General features: G+C 37.2%; 1 protein-coding gene across 3 annotated transcripts in view; it reads right to left on the reverse strand.

Annotated features, from left to right (window-relative positions):
- Positions 1 to 2,796: 2,796 nt before the first annotated feature.
- Positions 2,797 to 24,819, reverse strand: part of ARIH1 (ariadne RBR E3 ubiquitin protein ligase 1) — a 123,063-nt gene continuing 101,040 nt past the window's right edge. For all 3 annotated transcript variants that reach the window (XM_064570178.1, XM_045899743.3, XM_045899744.3), the window contains 7 exons: positions 23,468 to 23,510; positions 22,886 to 22,957; positions 19,167 to 19,297; positions 14,975 to 15,032; positions 8,977 to 9,237; positions 7,208 to 7,320; positions 2,797 to 6,197 (listed from right to left, as the gene is read on the reverse strand). In XM_064570178.1, coding sequence (XP_064426248.1) covers positions 6,113 to 6,197; positions 7,208 to 7,320; positions 8,977 to 9,237; positions 14,975 to 15,032; positions 19,167 to 19,297; positions 22,886 to 22,957; positions 23,468 to 23,510 — 763 coding nt within the window. In that variant the 3' untranslated portion in view covers positions 2,797 to 6,112. The remainder of the gene's footprint in view (positions 6,198 to 7,207; positions 7,321 to 8,976; positions 9,238 to 14,974; positions 15,033 to 19,166; positions 19,298 to 22,885; positions 22,958 to 23,467; positions 23,511 to 24,819) is intronic.

Here is a 24,819-nt window from a genome sequence, read left to right on the forward strand (position 1 = left end):
CACAAACTCTAATTTTTGAGTGAGTTAATCATCCATGAACCTGTTTTCTCATTTATAAAATAGAATAGCAATGTTTACTTTTAGGGCTGCTTATAAGATACAGATAATATAAGGCATCTGGCAAGAAGCACTCAGCAAGTTAGAGCTCCTATTAGTATCCCCATTTTACAAAAGAAAAGCCCATAAAAAACTATGGCTAATATTGAGATTTTTTCCCACTACACCACACTGGGAATAAAAACAGGAAAATCCACTGTTTTAACACACAAGAATGAAAACAACAGTGAGAAACTGGAGACTCTCAAGTGCTCTAACTCTCAGTGATTAAGTACATTGACTTGGCACAAATAGCTTAATGACAGCTTTGCTAATAACCATTCAACTACCTTTGCTCGGACTCTACACTAACTTACTCCCCAGATAGATTCCTCCCCCTTGGGAAGAGAATAATATATTGCCAACTGATGGGAACATTCTACTCTGCTCATCAGTTCTACTGTTCTTTTGGTTTTGTAAAATGAATTATTTTCTCCAAGGTGTACCACATACCAGAAAACTAACAAAAAACAAATTGGGTACTTTGCACTAGACCCTTAGAAGACACCAATCCACAAACCCCACTCAGCTAGGGCCTACAGTATAGCCCTTTCCTGAGCTTGTGAATTTGCCACAGGTCCATTGTCCTTTATGACCTAGAGTGCTCACCTATACCCCTTCCTTGAAACTATACACGTCTAGATCAACTGTCCCAACCTTGTCTGCATGTCTCAGACTGTGTTGCATAATCATCAGGGATGGGGGTAAGGATAGGACTTTAAAAATTACTGATGCCCAGGACACAACCAAAGTGATTAAATCATAATCTCTACGGGGTGCAATGTAGGCATTAGTTTTTACTCTGCTTAGTGATTCCAGTGTGTCAGATGGACAGTGGCATTCAGTAGCAAACCCAAGATTAACACAAACTGAAAAACAGTATGGCCCAAGTGTAATTTTTTTGACCTACATTTAAGAATATTGTGAATTACCAACATCTCAAAATTGAGAATTCACATGTTTATTTCCCATGCTCCTCTCAGAGCCCACTTAGCCCACAGTAGTCTATTAAAATATTTACCTGACTCTTGTAGATATGATTTTGAGATTCCTGTCTTACTTGACACCCCTGGATTACTGTAATAAAGTTGTGCTTTTGGTATTGTCAGAGCTGCTACATATCAATGTGTGATTGATTTATATACTAATTGGCTCCAACTCTGAAAATGGCCCTAAACAAGCGTATCTGTGGTTTAATCATAGTCTGAAAACTGCTTTTCAAAAAAAACTCATTTTTCCCAACCTGCTGCCTAGAGAAAAGACCAACAGTTGCCTTAAACACTGATTTAATTCCACAATAAGCAAAAAATTAAAACTCAGAAGTTGTCTGTTTACTCCTACAATAGGCACTATTTATTTCCAAGTTGAGCATTTCCAGGTTAGCGATTTCATCTTGGGAGATTAAGCAGCAGATCCCTTAAAATGAACCAGAAATACACCAACTTTATCCCCAAAGAAACCTGACAAAATCTGAGGGGCCCACACTTTTTCCTGTTCCTGAAGGAGTGAAGATTTCCCCATAATGCTCACTACTTATCTTTTTAAAGCCCCATATGCCATCCAGTTCCAAGAAATGCTGAGAACAAGTAGACTTCAGTTGTTTGTACATTTTCAGTTATCACTTACAAAACAAATTCTGTAACACGTTCTAGTAGGCTATCCAAAACTCTTTATATTAAAAATTCACTTGAACAAATAACTAGACCAATTAAGTGCAAATTGCTTGGCCACTATTATCAAATCAAGTAATGCTGAACCCTTTACCCTCAACTATCACATGGGATAGTCTTCCCATGAGTCCTGTCCTAATCAGCAAGGTGGGAAGGGCTATTCTTCTCTCATAGCTGGTTTCATTTGACTGGGCAAAACAAAGAGCCACATTTGTTGAAACTGCATCAACAAATTAAAGATCAGAGATAGTACATTAACCTTCCTCAAACAGCAGTGACAGGCATTTATATAGTCTTTTATGCGGTTTCAAAGTACAATGCTGTAGTTAAGAGCCACCTTTCCAGGTACTGAATGCTAGGTCATTCTGAGACTAAATTAATATACAAAGAGGTAGTACAATGTTGATTGAGTCCCAGATAGAAGGAACTGAAATCTTGGGCAAGCTACTTAACCTCACTGAGCCTTATTTTCTTCTCACAGACAGTAATAGAAATTAAAGTGCTTTGAAGATAAAAGTGATACATGAACTCTCATAAGTATAGATCCAAATAAAACCAAATTAAATTGTCTTCAAATCTGGATTTGGCTAGAATATCAATGATGGGGTCTCCCGATTTATGGGGACCTTCTCTAAGAAAAAAGTCTCCCTCCACCCCTACAAGAGATACTTAGTAGCTTTAAGAGTGAGCTAAATGGAAGCAATGTGAGGGAGTTTAAATGACTTTTAAAATAGTTTAAAAAACTGACAAAAATCTGAGCATCTAATATCACTGTTACAACCCAAAGAGCAATTTAAATTCAATGTTCAAGACAGAAATTGGAAAGCTTTCAGAAAATGCTCCGAAGGCTTCATTAACCAAGTTAATTGTTGGGGATGGTCTCATTCACAGTTCCCTGCAAAGAAACTGAACCAAATCTCATCATTTTATATTAAGTAGGAACAGTGAATAAGGCACATAATATAGGTGACTTGGGCCACCAATATATCTTTTTTTAAACTATAAAAATAAACATAAGTAACTAATGGAATAACAAAATAAAAGTTTATTTTATTAGAATTAGGAATGTTCTTTCCCTCTGGGCAACCTGAACAGTCCAGTTACAATGAAAATCTAAGAACAGTTATTTCCACACCACAGGGTGCTCTATGCACAAAATTACAGGGTTAGGAGCATTTAATCAATTTACCGATCTGATTGTCTCACCAACCCGCCCCCTCCCATCCCCCAAGTGCTCTATACCGGGATTTGTAGCTAAAAGATTTTGTTACATCAAGTCCTTTTCTCTCTTGTACTAAATTTCAGTTCCTAATCATGGCTGAACCACATTTTACACTGCAGATTCAACCATTTCAAATCAAGTCAGTCAGTCTTGGATCTGTTATATAGGTGTGTATGTATACACATGTGTATTTAATATATTTATTTAAACACACATAAAACACATACAATCTGGGTCGCAGCAAATTACACAGAATTTAGAGTTTGATGATATTATATGCTACTCAATTTTACCACTGTGTGTATCCTGAGCTTTGGATCAAAATTTTATTGAAAATCATTTAAAGTCCATCTACTGCTCAATGAATTGTTCAAATGAAGCATGCACTTTCAAAAGACAATGTAACTGCCCTCAAGAAGACAAGGAGACCCTGGTGCTTACCGTGAATAGACAAAAAAGACTTAGGTCTCTGACAAAAAGACTTAGGTAGGTGAAATAGGGAAGCTGTCATACAATATGGCTTGCCTATCACAGCTGGGGTCACTGAAGCTACTAACAATGAAAGCAATTAACTCAGGGAATTCCATCAAATATGGAGATAGCTGTTAAAAGCTTGAAGTTCAGAAAAGGCCAGTTCACCTTGATCCATACAAATTAGGGAATGCACCCACACCTGCAATACCCTTAGGTAATATGCCAACACTGAAACTAAAAAGCATCTCTAAAAAGCACTGTTCCTCCATGGGTGGGGGCTGATATGAAGTGCACACACTGTTTTTGGATACTTGTTGCAAGGGCAGCATGTAAAGAGGATTCATGACACTGAAACCTAGATACTGCAGTTAACTGGTAAGATTTTTAAAAACACCACACATACACAAAACATTTTAAGGGAGCCACATATATCTAGATAGCAACTCTGGCTGCTTTTCAAAGTTACCAGGGAAAGGAACTCATTCAAGCTTTCTGTTAAAAAAAAAAAAAATCTCCTTAGTTTTGATAAATGTCTTTTAAGATTGATGCAGTCATTTAAAATAAAGTCAAATGAATGACGGGGGAGAGGGGAGAAGAGACTATGGAAGAAGCAGACACTGAGTTCAGATTTGCACCTGAGGTGGCAAGGGAGGAGAGGATAAAAGGTATGGGTGAAGTTGATCCTAAAGCGACAAGTGGTTTAAGGAAGCAGCATAATATACTCAGCAAACATTCACTGATTTTTGATGGGAAAAGAACAGTTGCAAGTACATCTCATGTAACAACCTTTTTCTAAAAGGAAAAGTAGGGTTGATTCAGCAAAGCCTAACTTAGGCAAAAGGCCAGAGGAAAGTGAACCTACTTCCCAATGGAGTAATAAGATGTACAATGCAAGAGCAGACAAAGCTGCCTCACAAATGGTAAACACTCCCTAGGCGCAAGACATTTAAAGGAAGACAAAGAGGTCACGAAAACTGGTATTTAATATTAAGACCTCTTGATCTAGTTGCCTAGCTCACTATGCACTCCTGTATAAAACTGACAGATTTAGGGATGCTGACCTGTTGAAAAATACCACAGCCAGAATGGCCTAAACAGGTATATAGTTAATAAAACCACCACCATCCTTTACTTTTAACATAGCTCTTAGTAGAAATTTCATAAAAATGGACATCACAGCTAAAATGCATTATTAATTCTCCTATCTGCTGACAGTAGAAAAGAAGCAAACTCAGTGATTTCTATTTAAATGCACTAGATGGGAATATTATGTTCTAGGGGTGTTTGCCTTCAAACTGAACCCACAGCAACACACACAAGCAATTTCAGTATCTGCCATTTTAAATTCACAATCTGAAACTAAGTGAATGGCTATTTATTTATATTTATATTTAAAGCAAAAACATTCTATTTGACACCCTAATGTAAAGAAGGGGTGAGAGAAGAGCCATAACTAAAATCTTAAAAGGCTCAAAAGCAGCAATTAAGGGGGGAAAAAAAGAAAGAAAAAAGTTGAAATGTCTCCTCTGGATGTGACAGGGAGCATAGGAAGCCTTCAGGTATGTGCATGACACGGGTGCACAAAGGCTTAGGTAGATGAATGAGGCCATGGGAGGGGGGGAGGTTGGGGACTGGGTCATTCCTGAACGACAGCAAAAAGCTCCCTCTTGCGGCCCTTATCAGGCCATGGCATTTAGTCAGAGCTTGACCTCCCTGTCCCTGATCAAGAGCTGGAATTCAAGGCATGAGGCCCATGGCCAGCAACGGACATATCAAAACGAGAAAGGGCAAAGTAATCTCAGGAAAGGAAAATCACAGAGCTCTAGTTAGGTCTTCCAGAGGTGCTAAACCAACACACCTTTATCCCAACCCTCAACCCTGGAAAGATAAAGCAAACTGAAAGAAAATGCACAGCAAATAGACATAATCTTGAAGATTTTTAAAGAATAAATATTTTTTGTAATTAAACATTATGCAAACACGTGCCACGCTTGCTTTGTCCATGCATATGCGCTATATACAATTTTGAAAAATACTGTGTTGTCTTCTTGTTTTAAAAGTCATATACAAAGTTTTTTGTTTTTTTGTTTAATTCCTCTTGCTGCCTACCCCTTTCCCCGCCCCAAGAATTTTCTTTACAAGGAACTAATTCACTAATTCACTCATGACCTTGGGGTATGAGAGAAAGAGAGTCAGTCTGTGTGTGTGGGTGTATCTGTATGTGTAGGGGAGGAAGGGGAAGAAGTTCTTTACCAAAGTACAACAAAATGGCTGGTTTGGACATGAAAAGCAGTGTCAAGGAGCAGTTTTAAATTTTAACTGTACTATACTCAGGAAAAAGAAAAAGAAAAAAAGGAGTCAGCTTTGAGAATGAAGCTACGTTACAAGTTAAAGTTGGAGGGCTTTTAGTGTGTCTGTCACACTTTTGTTGGCGGCCTAGAATACTGTTGTACAATGGTTTATCTACCTTTTTTTATTACAATATAATTTACTTAAACTTTCCGTTAACAAAACAGAATTCTGGTACTACAGACCAGAGGTGTCAGAACAGGCTTAGTGCCTCCTTGTTTGTGTTTGTTTTGTTTTGTTTTAATTGCATGAGCACTCTAGATGGTAAAGTTTTCAGAGTTCATTTTATGCAGGGCCATTCTCAGTCCTCAATGTACTCCCACAGATCTTTTTCATAGCCTTCATGCACATGCTGTAACAAAACCCTTCGTCGACTCTCACAGTATCTGCAATCAAAGAAAAAAAAAAACACTTGTCAGCCTCCAATAATAAAAAAAGAGGCATTTACTTAATTTTAAAGGCACTCGTACAGTTTATCCAGACCTGGAAGAAGCATTTGTTTTTTTTTTAACAGGCACATTTCAGGTCTAGATGTACACAGCTAAAAACAAACCATTTTCCGATTTTAAAAAGGTATTCTTCAAAAGTTGTGATTCCCAGTTTTGAGAATTAATTCTAGAGTAATAAATTGTAAGAAATTCCTAAGTCCCTTAGAAAGCATTTGATTCAATTCTGTCATTCTACAGATAATAGTTTCAGAAAGAAATAATTTCAAGGGTTACTGATTCCCACCTATAAAATCTTTGTTAACTGTGAAAGTGACTATAAACACAATGTAGTAACTATAGCTGACTAAGGGAAGTGAAAATATTACTTGGAACTAAATCTCCAAGTCTTCCAAATGTCCAAATTTTCCTACTACTATTAAAAAGATATTAGTATATATACTTTGGGGAAAACAGCAGCTCCATGTTGAGAAAGCAAACATTTTGCATCTTTAGCTTAAGAGGCAGCACATTTTGAAGTATCCTCTACCCCTAGGACAAAGTAATCCTCTCCTTAGAAAAAACAAATCTAATAAAAACTCTAAAAAAGCTTGGTTAGCTCACTTGTCGACAGCCATGAACCCCAGAATCCCCAGGCTACAACCAGCACCCTAATGTCATCCCTCCTCATAATAACCACTTGCCCTTTCTTAGGTTCTTTCTTCCTCACAATGTGGCAACTAAGTAGATAAAGCTGAATGGAAGATGCAGAACCTGCCAATGGGATAAATACTTGACTAGCACTACTATCTGCAATTCGTTGCCCAAAAGACAGAAGCAATCTGTGGGAAACATGGTAGCAACACAGTTACTGAATATGCTAAATCCAAGTTTCACAATCATCTAACTTCGCCACTAAGGAAGGCATAGGGTCAGAAACTTTTGCTCAACAACTGGTAAAGAAATCTCACCTGTACTTATCTTGTACTTTTTGCTTTATATCCTGCAGAGAATCTTGGGAAATATCTCGTTCAAGGTAGCCCGAAAGCACCTCTGTGGCATTCTCTAGATCTGCTTGGTTATTCTGCAAGAAATGAGGAAAAATACATAGTAAATTTTGGCTTAGATGAAAGCTAAAAGATATACCATCTGCTTCTTTGCCAATAGACTGTTCTCAACACTGACTGTGTAATTTTCACAGGTGGTTTCTGCACCTGTAAGCTCTTTAATCGCTTTCACCTCTAACAACTTGTTCTCTTTTCCAGGATAATTTTTTATGTTAAAAGAACAAAAGATTTACCCATTACCACTGGAAGAATATCAAGAAAAAGTCCTGAAAGTGATTAGGAAAAGTCTTTTTGGAATATTCTAGTTCTGCAAACTGCTATCTGCTGAAACACAAAGAGAGGGGAAACTTGAGGAAAAAATATAAACCCATTCCTGTTTACAGCTGGCTGCACCTACTTCTTCTAAGAGAACAATGCATGTAAGATTAAAATTGTTATCCTTTACTACTATGGCTAGTTCTATACATTTACCCATTTAATTCCCATCTGCTAGTCAGGGTTACTGTCTAGTCATCTGTGGACATCAGTGTTTTATGCATCAATTTTTAATACGCAGTTTACGTTAGTTTCAGGTGTACAATATAGTGATTCAACAATTCTTTATTCAGTGCTCATCACAGTAAGTGTAGTCACCATCTGTCACCAAAAAACGTTAATGCCATCTTATTGACTAAATTCCCAATGCTATACTTTTCATCTCTGTGATTAATTTATTTTGTGAGTGGAAGTTTATACCTCTTAATCCCCATCATCTATCTCAACCATCCAGCCACCCACCTCTCCTCTGGCAACCACCAGTTTGTTCTCTGTATTTAAGAATGCCTTTTTTCCTCCTTTTTTTTTTTGTTTGATCATTTATTTTTGTTTTATAAATTCCACATGAGTGAAATCAATTTACTTATTAGAATTACACTCTCTAGGTCCATTCATGTTGCTGCAAATGGCAAGATCTCATTCTTTTTTATTATACATTAATTTTAATTTTTTTAAAAGACTTTATTTATTTGAGAATGAGCAAGAGAGAGTGAGAGAGCACAGCAGGGGGAGCGAAAGAATCAGGCTCCCCACTGAGCAGGGAGCTCGACGCAGGGTTCGGTCCCAGGACCCTGGGAACATGACCTGAGCCAAAGGCAGATGCTTAACCAACTGAGCCACCCAGGCACCCCTATGTATCAATTTTAAATGAGCATGTCTACTCGAAAAACCTTTACTGCTAAAAGCCCCCATTAGTCATTACTCTTCCACCGAAGGTGACCACCATATTAACTTCTAATACCATATATTAGTTTTGCCTGAATAAAGGCTTTTACTGAGAACTTATGATGTGCCAGGTGCTATATAAGCAATATACATGTATTGTCTCACTTAAACCTTGTTAACATCCTTGAGAAGTATTTATTCCATTTTAAAATAAAGATATAGATAACATTAAGTAATTTGCTGCAAGTCAACAGAGCTAAAAAGTGATTAAGTCAAGTTTCAAATTCAGGGCTGACTCCAGAGCCTGCACACTTAATCACTAGCTGGCTAAACCACATCAACTTGAATGTAGTTTAGGACAAGAAATCTAAATTCTGAGCAAATAGGAACCTTTAAAACTCTATCTTATCTATGAAAGACCAAGTAGACCTATGACACAGGGATATTTTCCCCCACTCAGTAACTATTCCTACCTCAAAGATAATGGACTGGTTATTCTTTTTGAGGTAGAAAGCGAAGACATAAGTGTACATGAGTGTGGCACGACACTGGCAGAGGACATCAACTGCTTTCTTCAGGAATTGCACCTCAATCCAGGACATGTTGTGCTGTTGCATCTCCTCCATTTTCTGCTTTACCTGAGCATAGAGTTTGTGCTCAAAGCGTAGACTCTGCATGTGGTTCATATAGCGATTACAGTAGAACAGGTACCTCTGTAGGGCTGCCCTAGATCGCTGTCCCATTAAGAAAAATTATGGACATGTAATTATAACAAATGTATCAAATACACACAAAAGCTGATACCATATTTACAGATGAAACAGTATAGGAATTTAAGGTAAACTCAGGAATAAACAGATATCTCTTACCACCTTTTGTTATTTAATACTGCTATGAATATCCTATAGCTGCACTTCCCAATATGGCAGCCACTGGACACCTGTGGCTATTTAAACTAAAATAAAAAATTCAGTTCCCCAGTGCTCAATAACCATTTGTTGTCAGTGGCCTTATAAAGAACATTTCCATCACAGTTACACTGGATAACACTGTTCTGCAGTATGCAATAAGTAAACAAGTAAGAAGCATCAACATTTTAAAGTAGAAAACAACAGTGACAGCCAGACATCATCTAACTCCTCATATAATACCAAAGAAAGTCTACAGTATCAACAGGTAGGTGCCCCTCTCACTCCCCAACTGAGTTTGAATTTTGAGTATCTAGAATTAACCACCAGTTTCAGGAAATACAGGGATAAAAGAACCTATTAAATGATACCAGGGAGTTACAATCAGCAAAATCCAGAATGTGAAAATTTTACAGGACAAAATGACTTAGTTTCCTCAACAAATAACTGGCAACGTGGAGGGGAAAAAGGAACGGTAGAGACCTATAGATTAGAGAATACTCAAAAGATATCAATCAAATCCAATTTGTGGACCTGTGTGGATCCTGATTTGAACCAACTATAAAAGAAAATTTATGAGATAAATGGAGACATTTGAACACTGGATAATGATATTAACAAAGTATTGCTTTAAAAAAAAATATATATAGGGGGCGCCTGGGTGGCTCAGTTGGTTAGGCGACTGCCTTCGGCTCGGGTCATGATCCTGGAGTCCCGGGATCGAGTCCCACATCGGGCTCCCTGCTCGGCGGGGAGTCTGCTTCTCCCTCTGACCCTCCTCCCTCTCATGCTCTCTGTCTTTCATTCTCTCTCTCTCAAATAAATAAATAAAATCTTTAAAAAAAAAAATTTAAAAACATATATACAAAGATAATAATGGTATTGCAGTTATATTAAGTTTTTTTTTTTTTAAGATTTTATTTATTTATTTGACAGAAAGAGACACAGTGAGAGAGGGAACACAAGCAGGGGGAGTGGAAGAGGAAGAAGCAGGCTTCCAGCAGGGAGCCCAATGTGGGGCTCGATCCCAGGACCCTGGGATCATGACCTGAGCCCAAGGCAGATGCTTATCAACTGAGCCACCCAGGTGCCCCAAATCTGTTTTTTTTTTTTTTTTTTAAAGATTCTATTTATTTATTTGACAGAGAGAGACACAGCGAGAGAGGGAGCACAAGCAGGGGCAGAGGGAGAGGGAGAAGCCCGATGCGGGGCTTGATCCCAGGACCCTGGGATCATGACCTGAGTTGAAGGCAGACGCTTAACCAGCTGAGCCACCTAGGCGCCCCGTATTAAAAGTGTTTTAAAGATACATGAAGTATTACCAAAGAAACAATACACCTGGTCTAGATTTGTTTTATATTATTTATCAGACTGCAAAAATAATTCACCTTGGTCTCTCACAGTATACTGTAAATCTCTAGAGATAGTCTTTTATTTATTTATTTGTTTATTTTTTAACGATTTTATTTATTTATTTGAGAGAGAGAGAGAGAAAGAGCACAAGAGGGGGGAGCGGGAGAGGGAGAAGCAGACTCCCTGCCGAGCAGGGAGCCCGATGCGGGACTCGATCCCGGGACTCCAGGATCATGACCTGAGCCGAAGGCAGTCGCTTAACCAACTGAGCCACCCAGGCGCCCCTCTAGAGATAGTTTTTTTTAAAAAGGAATATTGTTTTTTTTTGTTTTTAATTTTATTATGTTATGTTAGTCACCATACAATACATCATTGGTTTTTGATGTGGTGATCCACGATCCATTGTTTTCGTATAACACCCCATGCTCCATGCAGTATGTGCCCTCCTTAATACCCATCACTGGGCTAACCAATCCCCCCTCCCCCCTTCCCTCTAAAACTCTGTTTGTTTCTCAGAGTGCATAGTCTCTCATGGTTCATCTCTCCCTCCAATTCCCCCCCGCCATTTTTCCCTTCCTTCTCCTAATGTCCTCCATATTATTCCTTATGTTCCACAAATAAGTGAAACAAAAAGTAATACTGTTATCTCTAGTGTCTAATATGCAGAAAATGATTAATAAATGTTTGTTAAATGCAACCACTATGAAAGGGTTTCGTACCACACATACACATTTCTTTTTTAAGATTTTTTATTTAAGAGAGCGAGCAAGAGAGAGAGAGCAAGAGCAAGGTAAGGGGAAGAGGGAGAAAAAGACTCCCCACTGAGCAGAGAGCCCGATGTGGGACTCAATCCCAGGACTCTGGGATCATGACCTGAGCCAAAGGCTGATGCTTAACTAACTGAGCCACGCAAGCACCCCTACGTATTTCTTTTTACTGTCATTTCCTCTTCCTCTCCTTATGCCTCAGAGACTACAAATAGCACAGACGCTACTAGGCCCATGGTTGGGTTCCTGCTTAGAAATACTAACTCTGAACCACATAATTAGCCAATTACATGACCCAGTATCAAACAACAGTGAAATATCTAAAAAAAAAATCTATTATTACTACTCAAGAATCAGAGAGGTATCAAATCAATGCTTGTACACTGGAAAATTATGCCAATTGTATGTCATTGTTATTAGATTAAAAGCAATATTAATGTTATTAAATATGCATTAATCAAAAAATTAATGCCAATTATGTCTAAAATCTAATATGTAGAATATAATCTGCTTGGCATTTTATCTCCCCCCGAAGCATTAATATTTTCAAGTCTGTCAAATTTCCAAGATGAAATGGAAAAACTAAACTACCATATAAAATATATGATGTTAGTGGACTTTAGTAACTGATTTAATGATTCAATAATTCTAAAATAGCTTCTCACTAAAATACCTCTAAAATTCAACATGAACCCATTCCACCACTGCAAATAAGACCAACTTTTAAATCAAATGCCAGAACCTGGATTGAGAAATGCACTGAGTGATGACCTAAAAACAGTTTGGAAAAGAAGTCCAAAACAACAAACCTGACTGCTTAGAGCTTAGAGCAGGGAAAGCAAACTCTGGCCATGTGAGCCAAATCCAGCTGCTGCCTGGTTTTGTAAATAAAGTTAACTTGGAACTTTGTTCAACTTCTGTCCATAACTCTGGCATGACTACTCATCTGAGTCTATGGCTGATTTAGCATTACAAGATCAGAGGCAGAGTCGAATAGTTGTAAAGAGACCATATAGTCTGTAAAGCTGAAAATATTTACCATTTGACCCTTTACAGAAAAAGTATACTAATTCTCCTGGCCTAGAAAATAAGAAAATCCAAATGTCCACCATGATCAGCACCATGGCACAGTATGTTAAGTCAACAACTTTCTACAACACAGGTACACCTTTCCAAAGTACTCAACTACCCATCTATGTTCTTTCTGGACTGTGTGCCAACCTTCTAGTACTTTTTAAGGCTACAACTCCCCGTGAATAGTATGTCAGATTATGGGAGTAGGGAAAGTGAGGAAAGAAGAGGCCAGATGAGCATGCAATGTGTGCTCCATTCTGGGAGGAACAGCTCCCACTAAATAAACAAACAAATAAAGCCACTCATAAAGTCTTTCTCTGTACACCCACAGGATCAGAAGATTCTAGTTCAGTCCAAAAGATGCAAACCAGAAAAATAATGTGTTCTACCCTCTAGAATCTACATGTTAGAAACTGGCTTAGAAGCTATGCACAATAATCCACCCTCCCTGTGGATCTCAGAAAGAGATTCTACCAGCACCCAAATGAGGCCAAGGATAACTCATATACTTTCTCTACTGGTGAATAACATATCTGGCTAGATCTAGCTAGATTACTATTCATTCAGAAGTAAAAACTAAAAGCCTATACCATGGTAATTAGGAAAAATACAATGCGGCTTAAGAAAAAAAAGAACATTTCTCTGTAGACTATTCTCTGTAGGATAACTATTATCAGAATTAGAATAAACTTTAGAGAAATTTATGGTTTCTTCAACAGGATTTAAGAGAATCGTGACTACTTAAAACAGAAGGGGAAAGCCATAGGGAGAAAGGCTAATATTAAAACAAACAACAACAGAAAGAAATGCAATGACAAACTGAGCTAAATAAAAAAATACAAAAGTAGAATCAAGTCCAAATGGGAGGTTGGAAAAGCATGACTCTTCAGTATACAACTTTTATATTAAAACTACATGGTGTGATGCATCTCAAACTGGAGTCTAATCATACTCAATGGGAGTGGGGTAGGGGAGCCAAATGATCTGGTCTAAACAGACCATGGGATTTAAAAGTATTTTAAAATCTGATGACAACCTAAGAAAACACAAACACTCTGGGATAATCTCAATGAATTTATAATTAAGAACCAAAAGTTTTATTTCAGGTCTTACTTTGTGAAATGGCTAAAACTGGCATTAAGCAACATTAACTGTACTAAGCTAATGAGGAAAACAAGTGAAAGAGAATACATCAATGATAAATTCTGATCAAACCAAATCATGATGCACTATAGGAATAAAGGTTTACAATAGCTGAGATCTAAAAAGTCGGTGGGAAAACAAGTTGCCACATGGCACTTAGTAGCATAGTACCATTCAATTTAAAAAAACTTGGGCCATCCAGCAGTTTATCAACAGTTATTTTATTTCAACAAACAATTTACCTGTCAAATTAATTTTAACTTGAGTCTCAAAGGTTTCGTAGTTTTCTTGGTTTGGTTGTGTAGTTGTATATGAGCATAGACGTTTATAGCTGGTTTTATGTTGAAACATTTAAGTAATTTTATAGTGAATATAATTTAAATCAACACTGGAATTTGTGGGCATTTTTTTCCCTTTAAAAGGAACACAGATATTGTGAGAATCTGTGAAACACCATTCATCATTTATAAATACAAAATATTATTTTCCAGCTTTTTAAAAAAATGAGACACAGAACTCTCACTTCTAACAATATGATAGACTAGGCTGTATATATTCTTTTGTATTTATGGTCTTTTCAATTAGAAATCAATTTTAAAGGAACATTTAAAAAGTAAAAAAATAAGCAGCAGATGTTTTGAATGTCATCCTAGTAAGGAAAACCATTTGAAAAGAACATTTTTGGGACAACCAGGGAATTTCAATATGGAATAGACTAATGTAAGGAATAATTAAATTCCAGGATTCTACAATTATGACAGAATTACTAAGCTGAAAGGAACTCAAAGTGTTGATGAAGATAATTCACACCTAGTGTTTGAATCCATCTACAACAGTGAGTTATATCCCTAACTAGTAACAGGGAACTCTCCCCTCCTGAGGCAGTCCATTCTAAATCAGCTCATCTATAATCCTTACCACTTCTTGATGAATAATGAGATTAAAAAAAAAAAAAAAAAGAATGTATATAAACAGCAGCAAAACTATTTAACAAATACTGTGCTACATGACTAGATTAATTAAAAGAAAGCAAACAAATCTATAAACAGGAGTGCTACTGATAGGCATTTTGGATAAGATTCCCTTTCTAAATGTACAGATACCCAGTATTTACTGGGGTGTCTTTCCACAACTCTTTCAGAATTGAAAACTTCTGCTGAATTATTCCCTAATAAACACGTAAGCACATTCTTGTTCAACTGTCACCTGAAAATAAACGTACTTACCTCCTGTGCATCTCTTGCTGCCTTTGCGTCATCCTCATTATAGCGGTTACAGTTGTACCTTAAAGTAAATTAAGAGGATTCTGTAAGGCCAAAAATCAATGAAAAGGGAACAAATCACAGAAGTTTGGCCTGGATTCAGAGATTATCTAGAAGCAATATTCTTCTTTATACAGGTAAACTGAGGTATTTAAAATGCCCAGGGTTCTACCTTTATGACAGAATTACAAGACTGAAAGGAAATCGAAGTGTTGTTGGATTCCCCACCTCCTGAAGTAGTTCATTCCAAATCAGCTCACTTGTAATCATTAGAAAACACTGTCATTCTAGAATTTCCATTCCTGACTGCAGTGTGAACTTTAAAAAAAAAAAAAAATTTATTTATTAATTTGAGAGAGATAAAGAATGAGTGGTGGGGAGGGGCAGAGGGAGAGAAAGAGAAGCAGATTCCCCGCTGAGCAGGGAGCCCAATGCGGGGCTCAATTTCAGGACCCTGAGACCATGACCTGAGCCAAAGGCAGACGCTTAACAACTGAGCCACTCAGGCGCCCCTGCAGTTTGAACTTCTAACTCAGTTTTTGAAGAAAGAGGTCTTATTTCCTAGGTTGTCTGTTATTTAAACCAAATATTTCCAATTTTTCCAGTTACTCACCTTCTTATCTTTATAAATCAAAGAGAACCAACAGTTGATGGACTACTATGTAACAGTTGCTGTGCTATATGCTTTACATGCTATTATAGTTTCAAGAGTCACTGAAAACTGAATGACACACAAAATGAGAAGCAGGGGAAACGTGCCCAGAAGTCAGCTCAGAGTAGAGATGAACAAGACTGGCATTTCCCTTGTTCTGATTAACTCTACCTCTGCTTTTCTGGGAGTCTACATTATGGGAGCAGCTGATACTTGAGTGCTTACTGCATATCACCCACTCACTACTAAAGTCTTTAAATGTACTATCAGATTCAATTCCCTGAACCACCTTATGAAATGTGTATTATTATCCTCATTGAGCAGACAAAGAATTAAGTTTTGAGAAGACAAGTAACATACTTAAGGGTCATATAACTAGGGTTTCAGAGCTAAAAATGCTGGTCTCCCAACTGAGGGCCATGCCCTTAATTATGGACTATATTGTTCACATGCTGTAAGTCATGTCTTCAGAATCTTTTTAACAGTAATCCTTTTAGATCTAAAGGAAGAATTCTGAATTTCATTTAAATCTTGTTAAACTGGACTCATTGTTCCAGCTTGTCAAGTTTTCCAGGATTTTAATGTCTATAAATTTAATATTCTTCTATGATGTTATCCCAAAATGTATGCATGATTCTCTAACTAGTGAAAGAAAGTCGTCAGTAAAACTGACCAGAAAAGCAATAGATAGTTTACGTGAATAAAAAAGGTAAGGACAAAATCTTTCAGCAAACCTTGGAAGTATTCCTTTAGGAAGACTCAAATCCATTTCCTGTAACTCCAAGAAATGGACATTCAATTAATCCCAAGTATCTCTGCGTGTATTCATAGCCTAGGCCACAAACTTCTCAGCTCACACTGAAATACCTTGCTGAGGTCTACAAAACACTCCCTAATCCATCATCCTAATAATACCATTTGATTTGGGGATTTGACATAAGAGAAAAGTTACGTGGTTTATATGTAGTTTGTGGAATCAATCACAAATCTTGGAAATTTGGGATTACATTTTGTCTGCTTTCAGTTTGTGGTAGCTTTCTATTTTCCTTAACTACTCAGTAAAATAACCAACAATAGCTTACTGATCTCATCTTTCAGTTTTTAAAGTAACCCAGACCACAATTCACTCGAGTCAGGAGATTTATTAACTTTCCCCCCAGCTTGGGTTATAATCCTCTCTTACCAAAAATTACTTAATTTAGCCCAAAGATCGGCTCTTCTTGCCCTCTACTGGTCAACTATTAATACCTCTTCTTCTTATCGAACATATCCTTAAAAATGTTCCTTTTGATATTTTTAAGGTATTTATAAGCCTCAACTCATTCTGGACTTTACTCAGCCAAAATTATTAAGGAACTGAAGGCCAGAAAAGCAAAGAGAATTCATCTATACTTCTAATTCAGATGCTGGACAGTGCTACTTGAAATGCTATTTTGAGAATTCTGGGGCATTTTCAGATTTAAATAAGGAAGCATAGAATGATTCATTTGCAATGTTAGCTATGGGTAAAGGCAAGACACAGGAAACATTTCTGACAACCCTGGTCCAGGCCATTCTTCATTCTCCTGTATCCATCATTTGTTTTGTTTTTGTTCAGTTTTTTTTTTTTTTTTTAAAGATTTTATTTATTCATTTGACAGAAAGAGAGAGAAAGCACAAGCAGGGGGAGTGGAAGAGGGAGAAGCAGGCTCCCCACAAAGCAGGGAGCCCAATGTGGGGCTCAATCCTGGACCCTGGGATCATGACCTGAGCTGAAGGCAGATGCTTAACTGACTGAGCCTCCCAGGCACCCCTCTGTTCAGTTTTCAATATAGCTTCTTTAAAATTTGAGTTATGATCAGAGATTTCCTTACATACAAAAAATGTATCTTTGGGACGCCCAGGTGGCTCAGTCGATTGAGCATCTGCCTTCGGCTCAGGTCATGATCTCAGGGTCCTGGGATCGAGTCCCGCATAGGCTCCTTGCTCAGCAGGGAGAAGCCTGCTTCTCCCTCTGCCTGCCGCTTCCCCTGCTTGTGCTCTCTCTCTCTGATAAATAAAAATCTTTTTAAAAAAAGGCATCTTTAACAAGAAATGTATTTTTTTAATAACTCTTCTTCTCTATTCATTAGGCTTATTGGTTTAAATATACTAGAGTGAATTTAGTTTCTGGGAATAGTCTAATCCCCCAGTTTGCTTCTTAAAATCTAGAGTACCTGTCTGGCTAACCCCCAATATCGTTCTTGGCTTTGACAGTGGTAAAATCACTTTCTTTACTTCCACACAACCAACTAGTTTTACCTAAGTCAGAATTAATTTCAGGCCAAGTAATCCCTCTCACTATTCCTCTAATGAAACTAATAAAAGTTCCAATGAAACTAAAAGAAAAGACTTGCCATTGTCTTAAGGTGAGATCTTCCTCCTGTCCTGCCCCTGCAATTTCTTCCCCTCCCATTCACTCTCTACAAAGCAGCCACAATTCTGAGGTAATGTATGTAAAGCACATAATATAGAGCCATCTCATCTAAATTACAGATCTAATCAGGTCACTCCCCACTTAAAATCCTTCTGATAATGTCCAAACTACTTTAGGTCCCAGTCTACTTTGTAACTCTTTTCCTATGCCCCACAACTTAGGAGGGGCCACAAACTGAAATGCCAATAAGCAGGAAACACAAATTAGTGAAATGGGTCATCTGTGTATTAAAACACTCAGAAATATTTTCATTTTTATCAGGAGATGTGCTAGCTCCCTTTTTTCTCAAAACTCAAGACATCACGAATCTAACTTACATTTTCCCAAACTGCTATGAAATATGGACAGAAGAGAGATATATATTATCTCTATTAAAAGTGATGCCATCTTTTAAATACATAGTGCTATCATGATATATGCAAATACCCTTAAGATTCAGTCTTGGGGAAATATTTCAAACTAGAAAGTAAAGGCCTCATCTAAGGGGCTACTAATCAATTCCAGGCAAATGCTGCCAAGCATGAATGCAGGCTTGTTCCTATGTTTCAAAGAAAGGCTAAAAATCTGGATTGCAGTGCGCAATTTTCCAATTTTTAAAGTTTGGGACACATTTTTGTCTAATAGCATACGAGGGTAAATAAAACACAACTGCAGTTTGGGTCTTGCCAATAATCTTTTAGTTTTCAACTATTGCCTAGACAGACATATTAGACAATCCAACTCTTCTCTAAATAAGTCATGTACTTTCACATCATTCTACCTTTGTTCACGAGGCTCCTTTTGCCCTGAACATTTTTCCTACCACTTTCAACTAATGAACTCTTAATCCCCCTTAAAATTCTCAAGTATTACCTGCTCTGTGAAATATGCCTCATTTATCCCTGTCTCTGGACATCTTGCATATACTTTTAATAATGATCACACACTATATTCATTTATCTAGCTCCCAAGTTAGATGGTGACTTCCATGAGGTAGAAACATTTGTTAATACACAGCATATATTACATACTTATGTGAACATTTTCTCCCCTTCATTTCCCCAACCTACCAGGCAGATCCATGTGGTTCCCAAGGGCCAAGACACACCCAGCAAAACTCTGCTTTACAGTTCTGGTTACGACAGACCATGTGATTACAACCGCCATCCTTCTCAATTGTGACATGGCATTTGGGACATTCCTATGAAGAGAAACTACAAAGTTGGTGTCAATGCTACACTAGGTTGTATTACTACCACCGAAGAGAAGCCAGTTCTAGATTTGGTTTATTTTTAAATACATTTATTGTTATGAATACACGTAAAGAAAGCACTCCAAACAGTGTGCAATACAGTAAGTACTACTAGAAAAGCTATTACCATTATTACTGGCTATTAAGATATACAACAATTAAAAGATTTGTTTTAGCGGGGTTGGGGACAAAAACATGAAGTACTTTTAACCATACATGTAGTTTTACAGGAGGTAAAACATTTTGTTCATGTAAATATAATTAACTGTCCAGTGTCACCTAGAAATAATTATTGAGTACTTCCTGTATACCACACACTGTTCTCGGTGTTTTATATGCATTAACTCATAATCCTTAGAGTGATCCTATTTTCATTTGTCAGATGAATAAACTAAGGGAGAGAAAAATAATAAAAACACTGGTCTGAGGTCACACAGGTAGCAAACGGTAGAGTCAGGATTCAAGCCCAAGCAATTTGGCCTTAAGAATCAGGCAAGTAGGACTGGTAAGATAGGTAAATTCTTCTTGTGGCTACTGAATTTCCCAACTTTCTTCTGTCAAATACCCTTGTTTTATTTATTTTTGTTGTTGTTGTAGTTTTTAAGTAAACTCTACCCTCAACATGGGGCTTAAACTCACAACCCTGAAATCAAGAGTCACATGCTCTACTAACTGAGCCAGGCAGGCACCCTCAAATACCCTTGCTTTAAGTCTTTCTCATTGTGGTCCATTTATAACTGTGCTACAGAGATCACAGCTTTTCCCAAGTCTGTGTCATATTCTTGGTTACTAACGAGCCAAAGTTATTACCCTACAGCAGGTCTATTGTTATTTTTCTTTTGGAAAATCAAGAAAATCAAACTTATTCATTTTAATGAAACTATAAATAAGATGTAAAGCTTATATTTTTGCTGCATTTGTTTGATGCCTGTAACTCCCACAAGGGGGGAGTATCACCCATTATATTACTTACAAAATTCTGCCTTTGTGAAACAGACTACCCTGGCCCATAAACTATAGTCATTTTAAATAGGGAAATGTGGCCATTTCTAATTATACATTTGAAATCAAATCTCTGAAATCAACTAAGATATTTTACATTTTCCCAAAGAAGCAAATTCCAGGTCTAAAATATGTTTCATTCTATATTTCTGGGTTATAATTAACGAAATAGTATCAAGCTCTCAATATGTTAGGATACCACTGATAATCTGCAAAGCTGTTTAAGGAGCAAATAACAATAATAAAGGCTTCTGAAGCCTCTCAAGAGAAAAACTTTTTGGTTTTTCTCAAAACTACCAAGCAGATAACTTTGTTATTACTAATTGCCATTCTTCCTTAATAATCTACTTTCTAAACAAAGTGAAACATATTCAAGCCTATACTCCCTGTTTTATTTTTTTTTATTTTAAAGATTTATTTATTTTAGAGTGTGTGTGTAGGAGCAGGGGGAGGGGGGTAGGGGAGAAGAAGAAGACTCCCCACTGAGCTAGGAGCCCAATGCAAGGTGGGGCTCTATCCCAGGACCCTGAGGATCATGGCCTGAGCCAAAACCAAGATCCGATGCTTCCGATGCTTAACCAACTAAGCTACCCAGGCGCCCTGTACTCCCTATTTTATTTTATTTTATTTTATTTATTTATTTTTTAAAAAAAGATTTTATTTATTTATTTGACAGAGAGAGACACAGCGAGAGAGAGAACACAAGCAGGGGGAGTGGGAGAGGGAGAAGCAGGCTTCCCGCAGAATAGGGAGCCCGATGCGGGGCTTGATCCCAGAACCCTGGGATGACCTGAGCCAAAGGCAGACGCTTAACGACTGAGCCACCCAGGCGCCCCCTGTACTCCCTATTTTAAACATCTTGGGGGTTTATAGTATTTGGGGGATTTCTCTAGATGCAGAAAGAGGGCTACAGTTTAATCAAACTACTTAGTAAAAATACAAGTGCCCTATTCTAATTATGAGTTTTACAGAGCATACTAAAAGATTCTAGGTAAAGCCCTATCTGATGGAAAATCAATTTTCAAGAAAATATGCCTGGCTGGGAAATTTTTTCAACAACAAAGTAACAACTTCCTAACAATACAGAAAGGTTTTCTTAAGTGACATGAGTTACTTTTACCATGATAATTTTAGAGAGCACAAAAATACTGATTTCAACCATACATTCCTCAAAGGCATAGGCATTTGTTTAATGTGACAAGACTATTTCACTACTAAGGCTTTCTGGGACATAAAAATATATTCACGTTTTAATCTTTTGGGGTACAACAGGGTACTAATGATATAAAATTGTGTGTTTTGGCCTCCATTGTATAAATACTCTTTTTTATCACTGTCCTGTGACTGGCTCTAACACTAGTCAAACAACTCGGTATTCTTTAAGCATCATCTTCACATGTGAAAGGCAATACTAAAAATGAATAGTCCATGAATAACACTACCATTCATCACCCTAGTCACTTCCAATACAGATGGGATATAAGGTTGAATTAAAGATTGGTTATTTATACAATTTTCTACTAAGAAATTGCTGGGTACCCAGTTGGGACTCAAATATATGCTTATTACTTTGTGACAGAAAAGAAGGGTGCTCAAGACTACATCCATCTGCAGAACAAAACATCTGTCTAGGTTTAAAGCAGTGGTCCACGGTCATAAGGAGACTGAATCTTAAAACTAGTATCATAAGCAGTAATGTACTTCAAAAATAAAAACAAAAGAACAAGGGATATCTATATTACCCTCAAAACTTCCAGTTCTTAGGAGTCAAGCCTCTTCAATCATTATTTTAGAAATTTAGTATGTTAAAGATGTCAAACATGTTAAGCCCAGTGCAGTTACATAACAAAAACAGTTACTCAATTCTCTTGATACTGCTCTAAAGAATGACTCCTTAAGGAGGGGCCCTTGGCTGGCTCAGTCAGTAGAGTGTGTAGCTCTTGATCCCAGGGTTGTGAGTTCAGGCTCCACACTGGGTGTAGAGATGAAAGAAAAGAAAAGAAAGGAAAAGGAGACAGGAAAAGGAAAGCAAAAAGAAAGAAAGAAGAAAAGAGTTACACCCAATGTGGGGTTCAAACTCACAACCCTGAGATCGAGAGTCTCATGTTCTACCACTGAGCCAGCCAGGTGCCCCAAACCCTGGAGATTTTTAAAGGCAGAAACGTAAAGGCAGAACAATATGAAAAAGCATTATCAAACCCCTGGGTAGAAAAATTGTTAGCTTTTTCTTCTATAGGAAACCAATGTTTTCCTAACAGACAAAATCTTCTACTAAAGAAGAGTACTGTGCATGTTGCAGTAGTGCTCAATAAAATAAACTTGGAACACTAAAAAATTGGCATTCTAGGGGGAAAAGACAAAACCAAAAACCCCAAACTCAACCAAAACCCCCAGCCCCCAAAATAACCAAAAAACCCCCAAATCTTAACTGAGAAAAGGTAAAATGAAGTCCTTAACTAGGTAAACTTATTTTGCTAATGCACCTATTCTCATAACAGTTTCACTACCAAGAGTTTACTGAAGGAAAACACCAACCTTTGTGTTGGCTGCAATCCAATTAGAGGTTTCACTATCATCATCACACTTTTTAATCCACTTCTTTAACCACTGTTTGAAAACAACAACTGTTAGGGTACAACAAAACACTTAAGAAAAGGATAGCAAATTACTTCAACATTAAAATACAGTCAAGTTTAAATGTAAAAGGCAAAGGACAAGATTATCACTGGATTTACTTCCTTTTAAACCAAGGGAATCCTGTAGTTCTCATATCCTATATATATAAAATCAACCAAAGGAAGACCTTCTCTGGCTGAAGCCAAGTGGGGAACCTAGAGCTTGATGAGAAGCCCAGCTCCAAGATGTGTCATTCCCTTTAGCTAATTACAAAGCCTGCCCAGGGAGGTGCCTTAACCACTGTTATCCTGATAATCATCAGGAAGGGACTTATTCCTAAGGAATGCTTCATGAATACTTGCGATGTTCATCTGAAATAGAAAGGAAAAACACAATCTTCTGTCTACAAATGGATAACAAAATTGTGGGCCCTGGTTTTCAGTCAAGTCTCAGAAGTGTTCTATTACATTATTTAAAAATGAAAATGCCAGACAAACTCACCTTACATTTAACAGGATCGTGCCAATTTTCTCCACAGTTAAAGCTGTTAACATAAGAGTTAAAAGAATTAAGTCCTACCCACTGTAAGTAAATAAACAAGCAAGCAAATTCATGTTTCATAGTTTCTCAGTGGTTTCATCCGTTTCTAGTAACTGGCAAATACAAGGGCATGAGCCAAGTTTACATTATTCCACAGCAGATTATTTAGAATTTAGTGTTAGGAGAGCGTGTACTGTGGTGTATGTGTGAAATAAAGAAATGATTATAGGCATGAAGACAGGCTCTGATGACAATTATATAAGAAAGGACTCTCTAAACATTCACCACACTGTTAAGATAAAAAAATTCAGTTTAATCCCATCTGTATTTTTCTGATCGTTTTATATATGTATAGTTCTGTGCTGTAAACAATCTTGAATTCACCAAATAATTTTCACTATTTTGAACTTAAATTTTGACCAGTGCTTTATTAGCAAATATTAAATCTCTTAACACCCCAAATGAAGAGTAAAAGTCTGATTTTGTAGAGTAATTATGTAATTTAATGCTAATGCACAGTGAGCAATACTCGGGAAGCAAACAGGTCACATCTTTGCATGATCCAAACAAATCAACCTCAGCCCTGTAGAGATAAATTGTACCAAGTAAAGTATAAAACATAAGAATGTGACTAAATATTTTCTAAGAATATACTAATTGTTAATTCCTTCCTGTACTCTAGGCACATGGTATATACATTTAAGAAAGTATAAATTAAGAATAAATACAAATGCTTATGAAAAAATAATTGTTGAGTGGCTATTAGCTAATCAAGTAATTCAGGAGTGCCAAAAATCCTTTGCAAATGAGAGGAACAAAGTGCTATCAATTTAAATGAAGTCAAAGATAATGTTTACTTCTGGAAAAGAAGATGGGGTGTGGGATGGAGAAGGGAACAAAGGAGCTTCAAATGAATCTGTCATGTTTTATTTCTTAACAAAAACAAAATACTGACTTTGTGTAAGCTGGGTTAATAGCTACATAAGTATTCATTGCTGTTATTCTCTGTATTTTGGTATCAACTAAAAATATGTTATAAAGTACGTATATAGGGGCGGCTGGGTGGTTCAGTCGTTAAGCGTCTGCCTTCGGCTCAGGTCATGATTCCAGGGTCCTGGGATTGAGCCCCGCATCAGGCTCCCCACTCAGCAGGAAGCCTGCTTCTCCCTCTCCCACTCCCCCTGCTTGTGTTCCCGCTCTCGCTGTGTCTCTCTCTGTCAAATAAATAAATAAAATCTTAAAAAAATAAATAAATAAAGTAGTAGTATATAATCAGACTGCACCTCCTATCTACAGAGTAAACTCTAAAATAG

The sequence above is a fragment of the Mirounga angustirostris genome, unplaced genomic scaffold (assembly GCF_029215605.1).
Source record: "Mirounga angustirostris isolate CCGP_5_RB_7025 unplaced genomic scaffold, mMirAng1.0.hap1 SCAF_9, whole genome shotgun sequence".
Classification (NCBI taxonomy): domain Eukaryota; kingdom Metazoa; phylum Chordata; class Mammalia; order Carnivora; family Phocidae; genus Mirounga; species Mirounga angustirostris.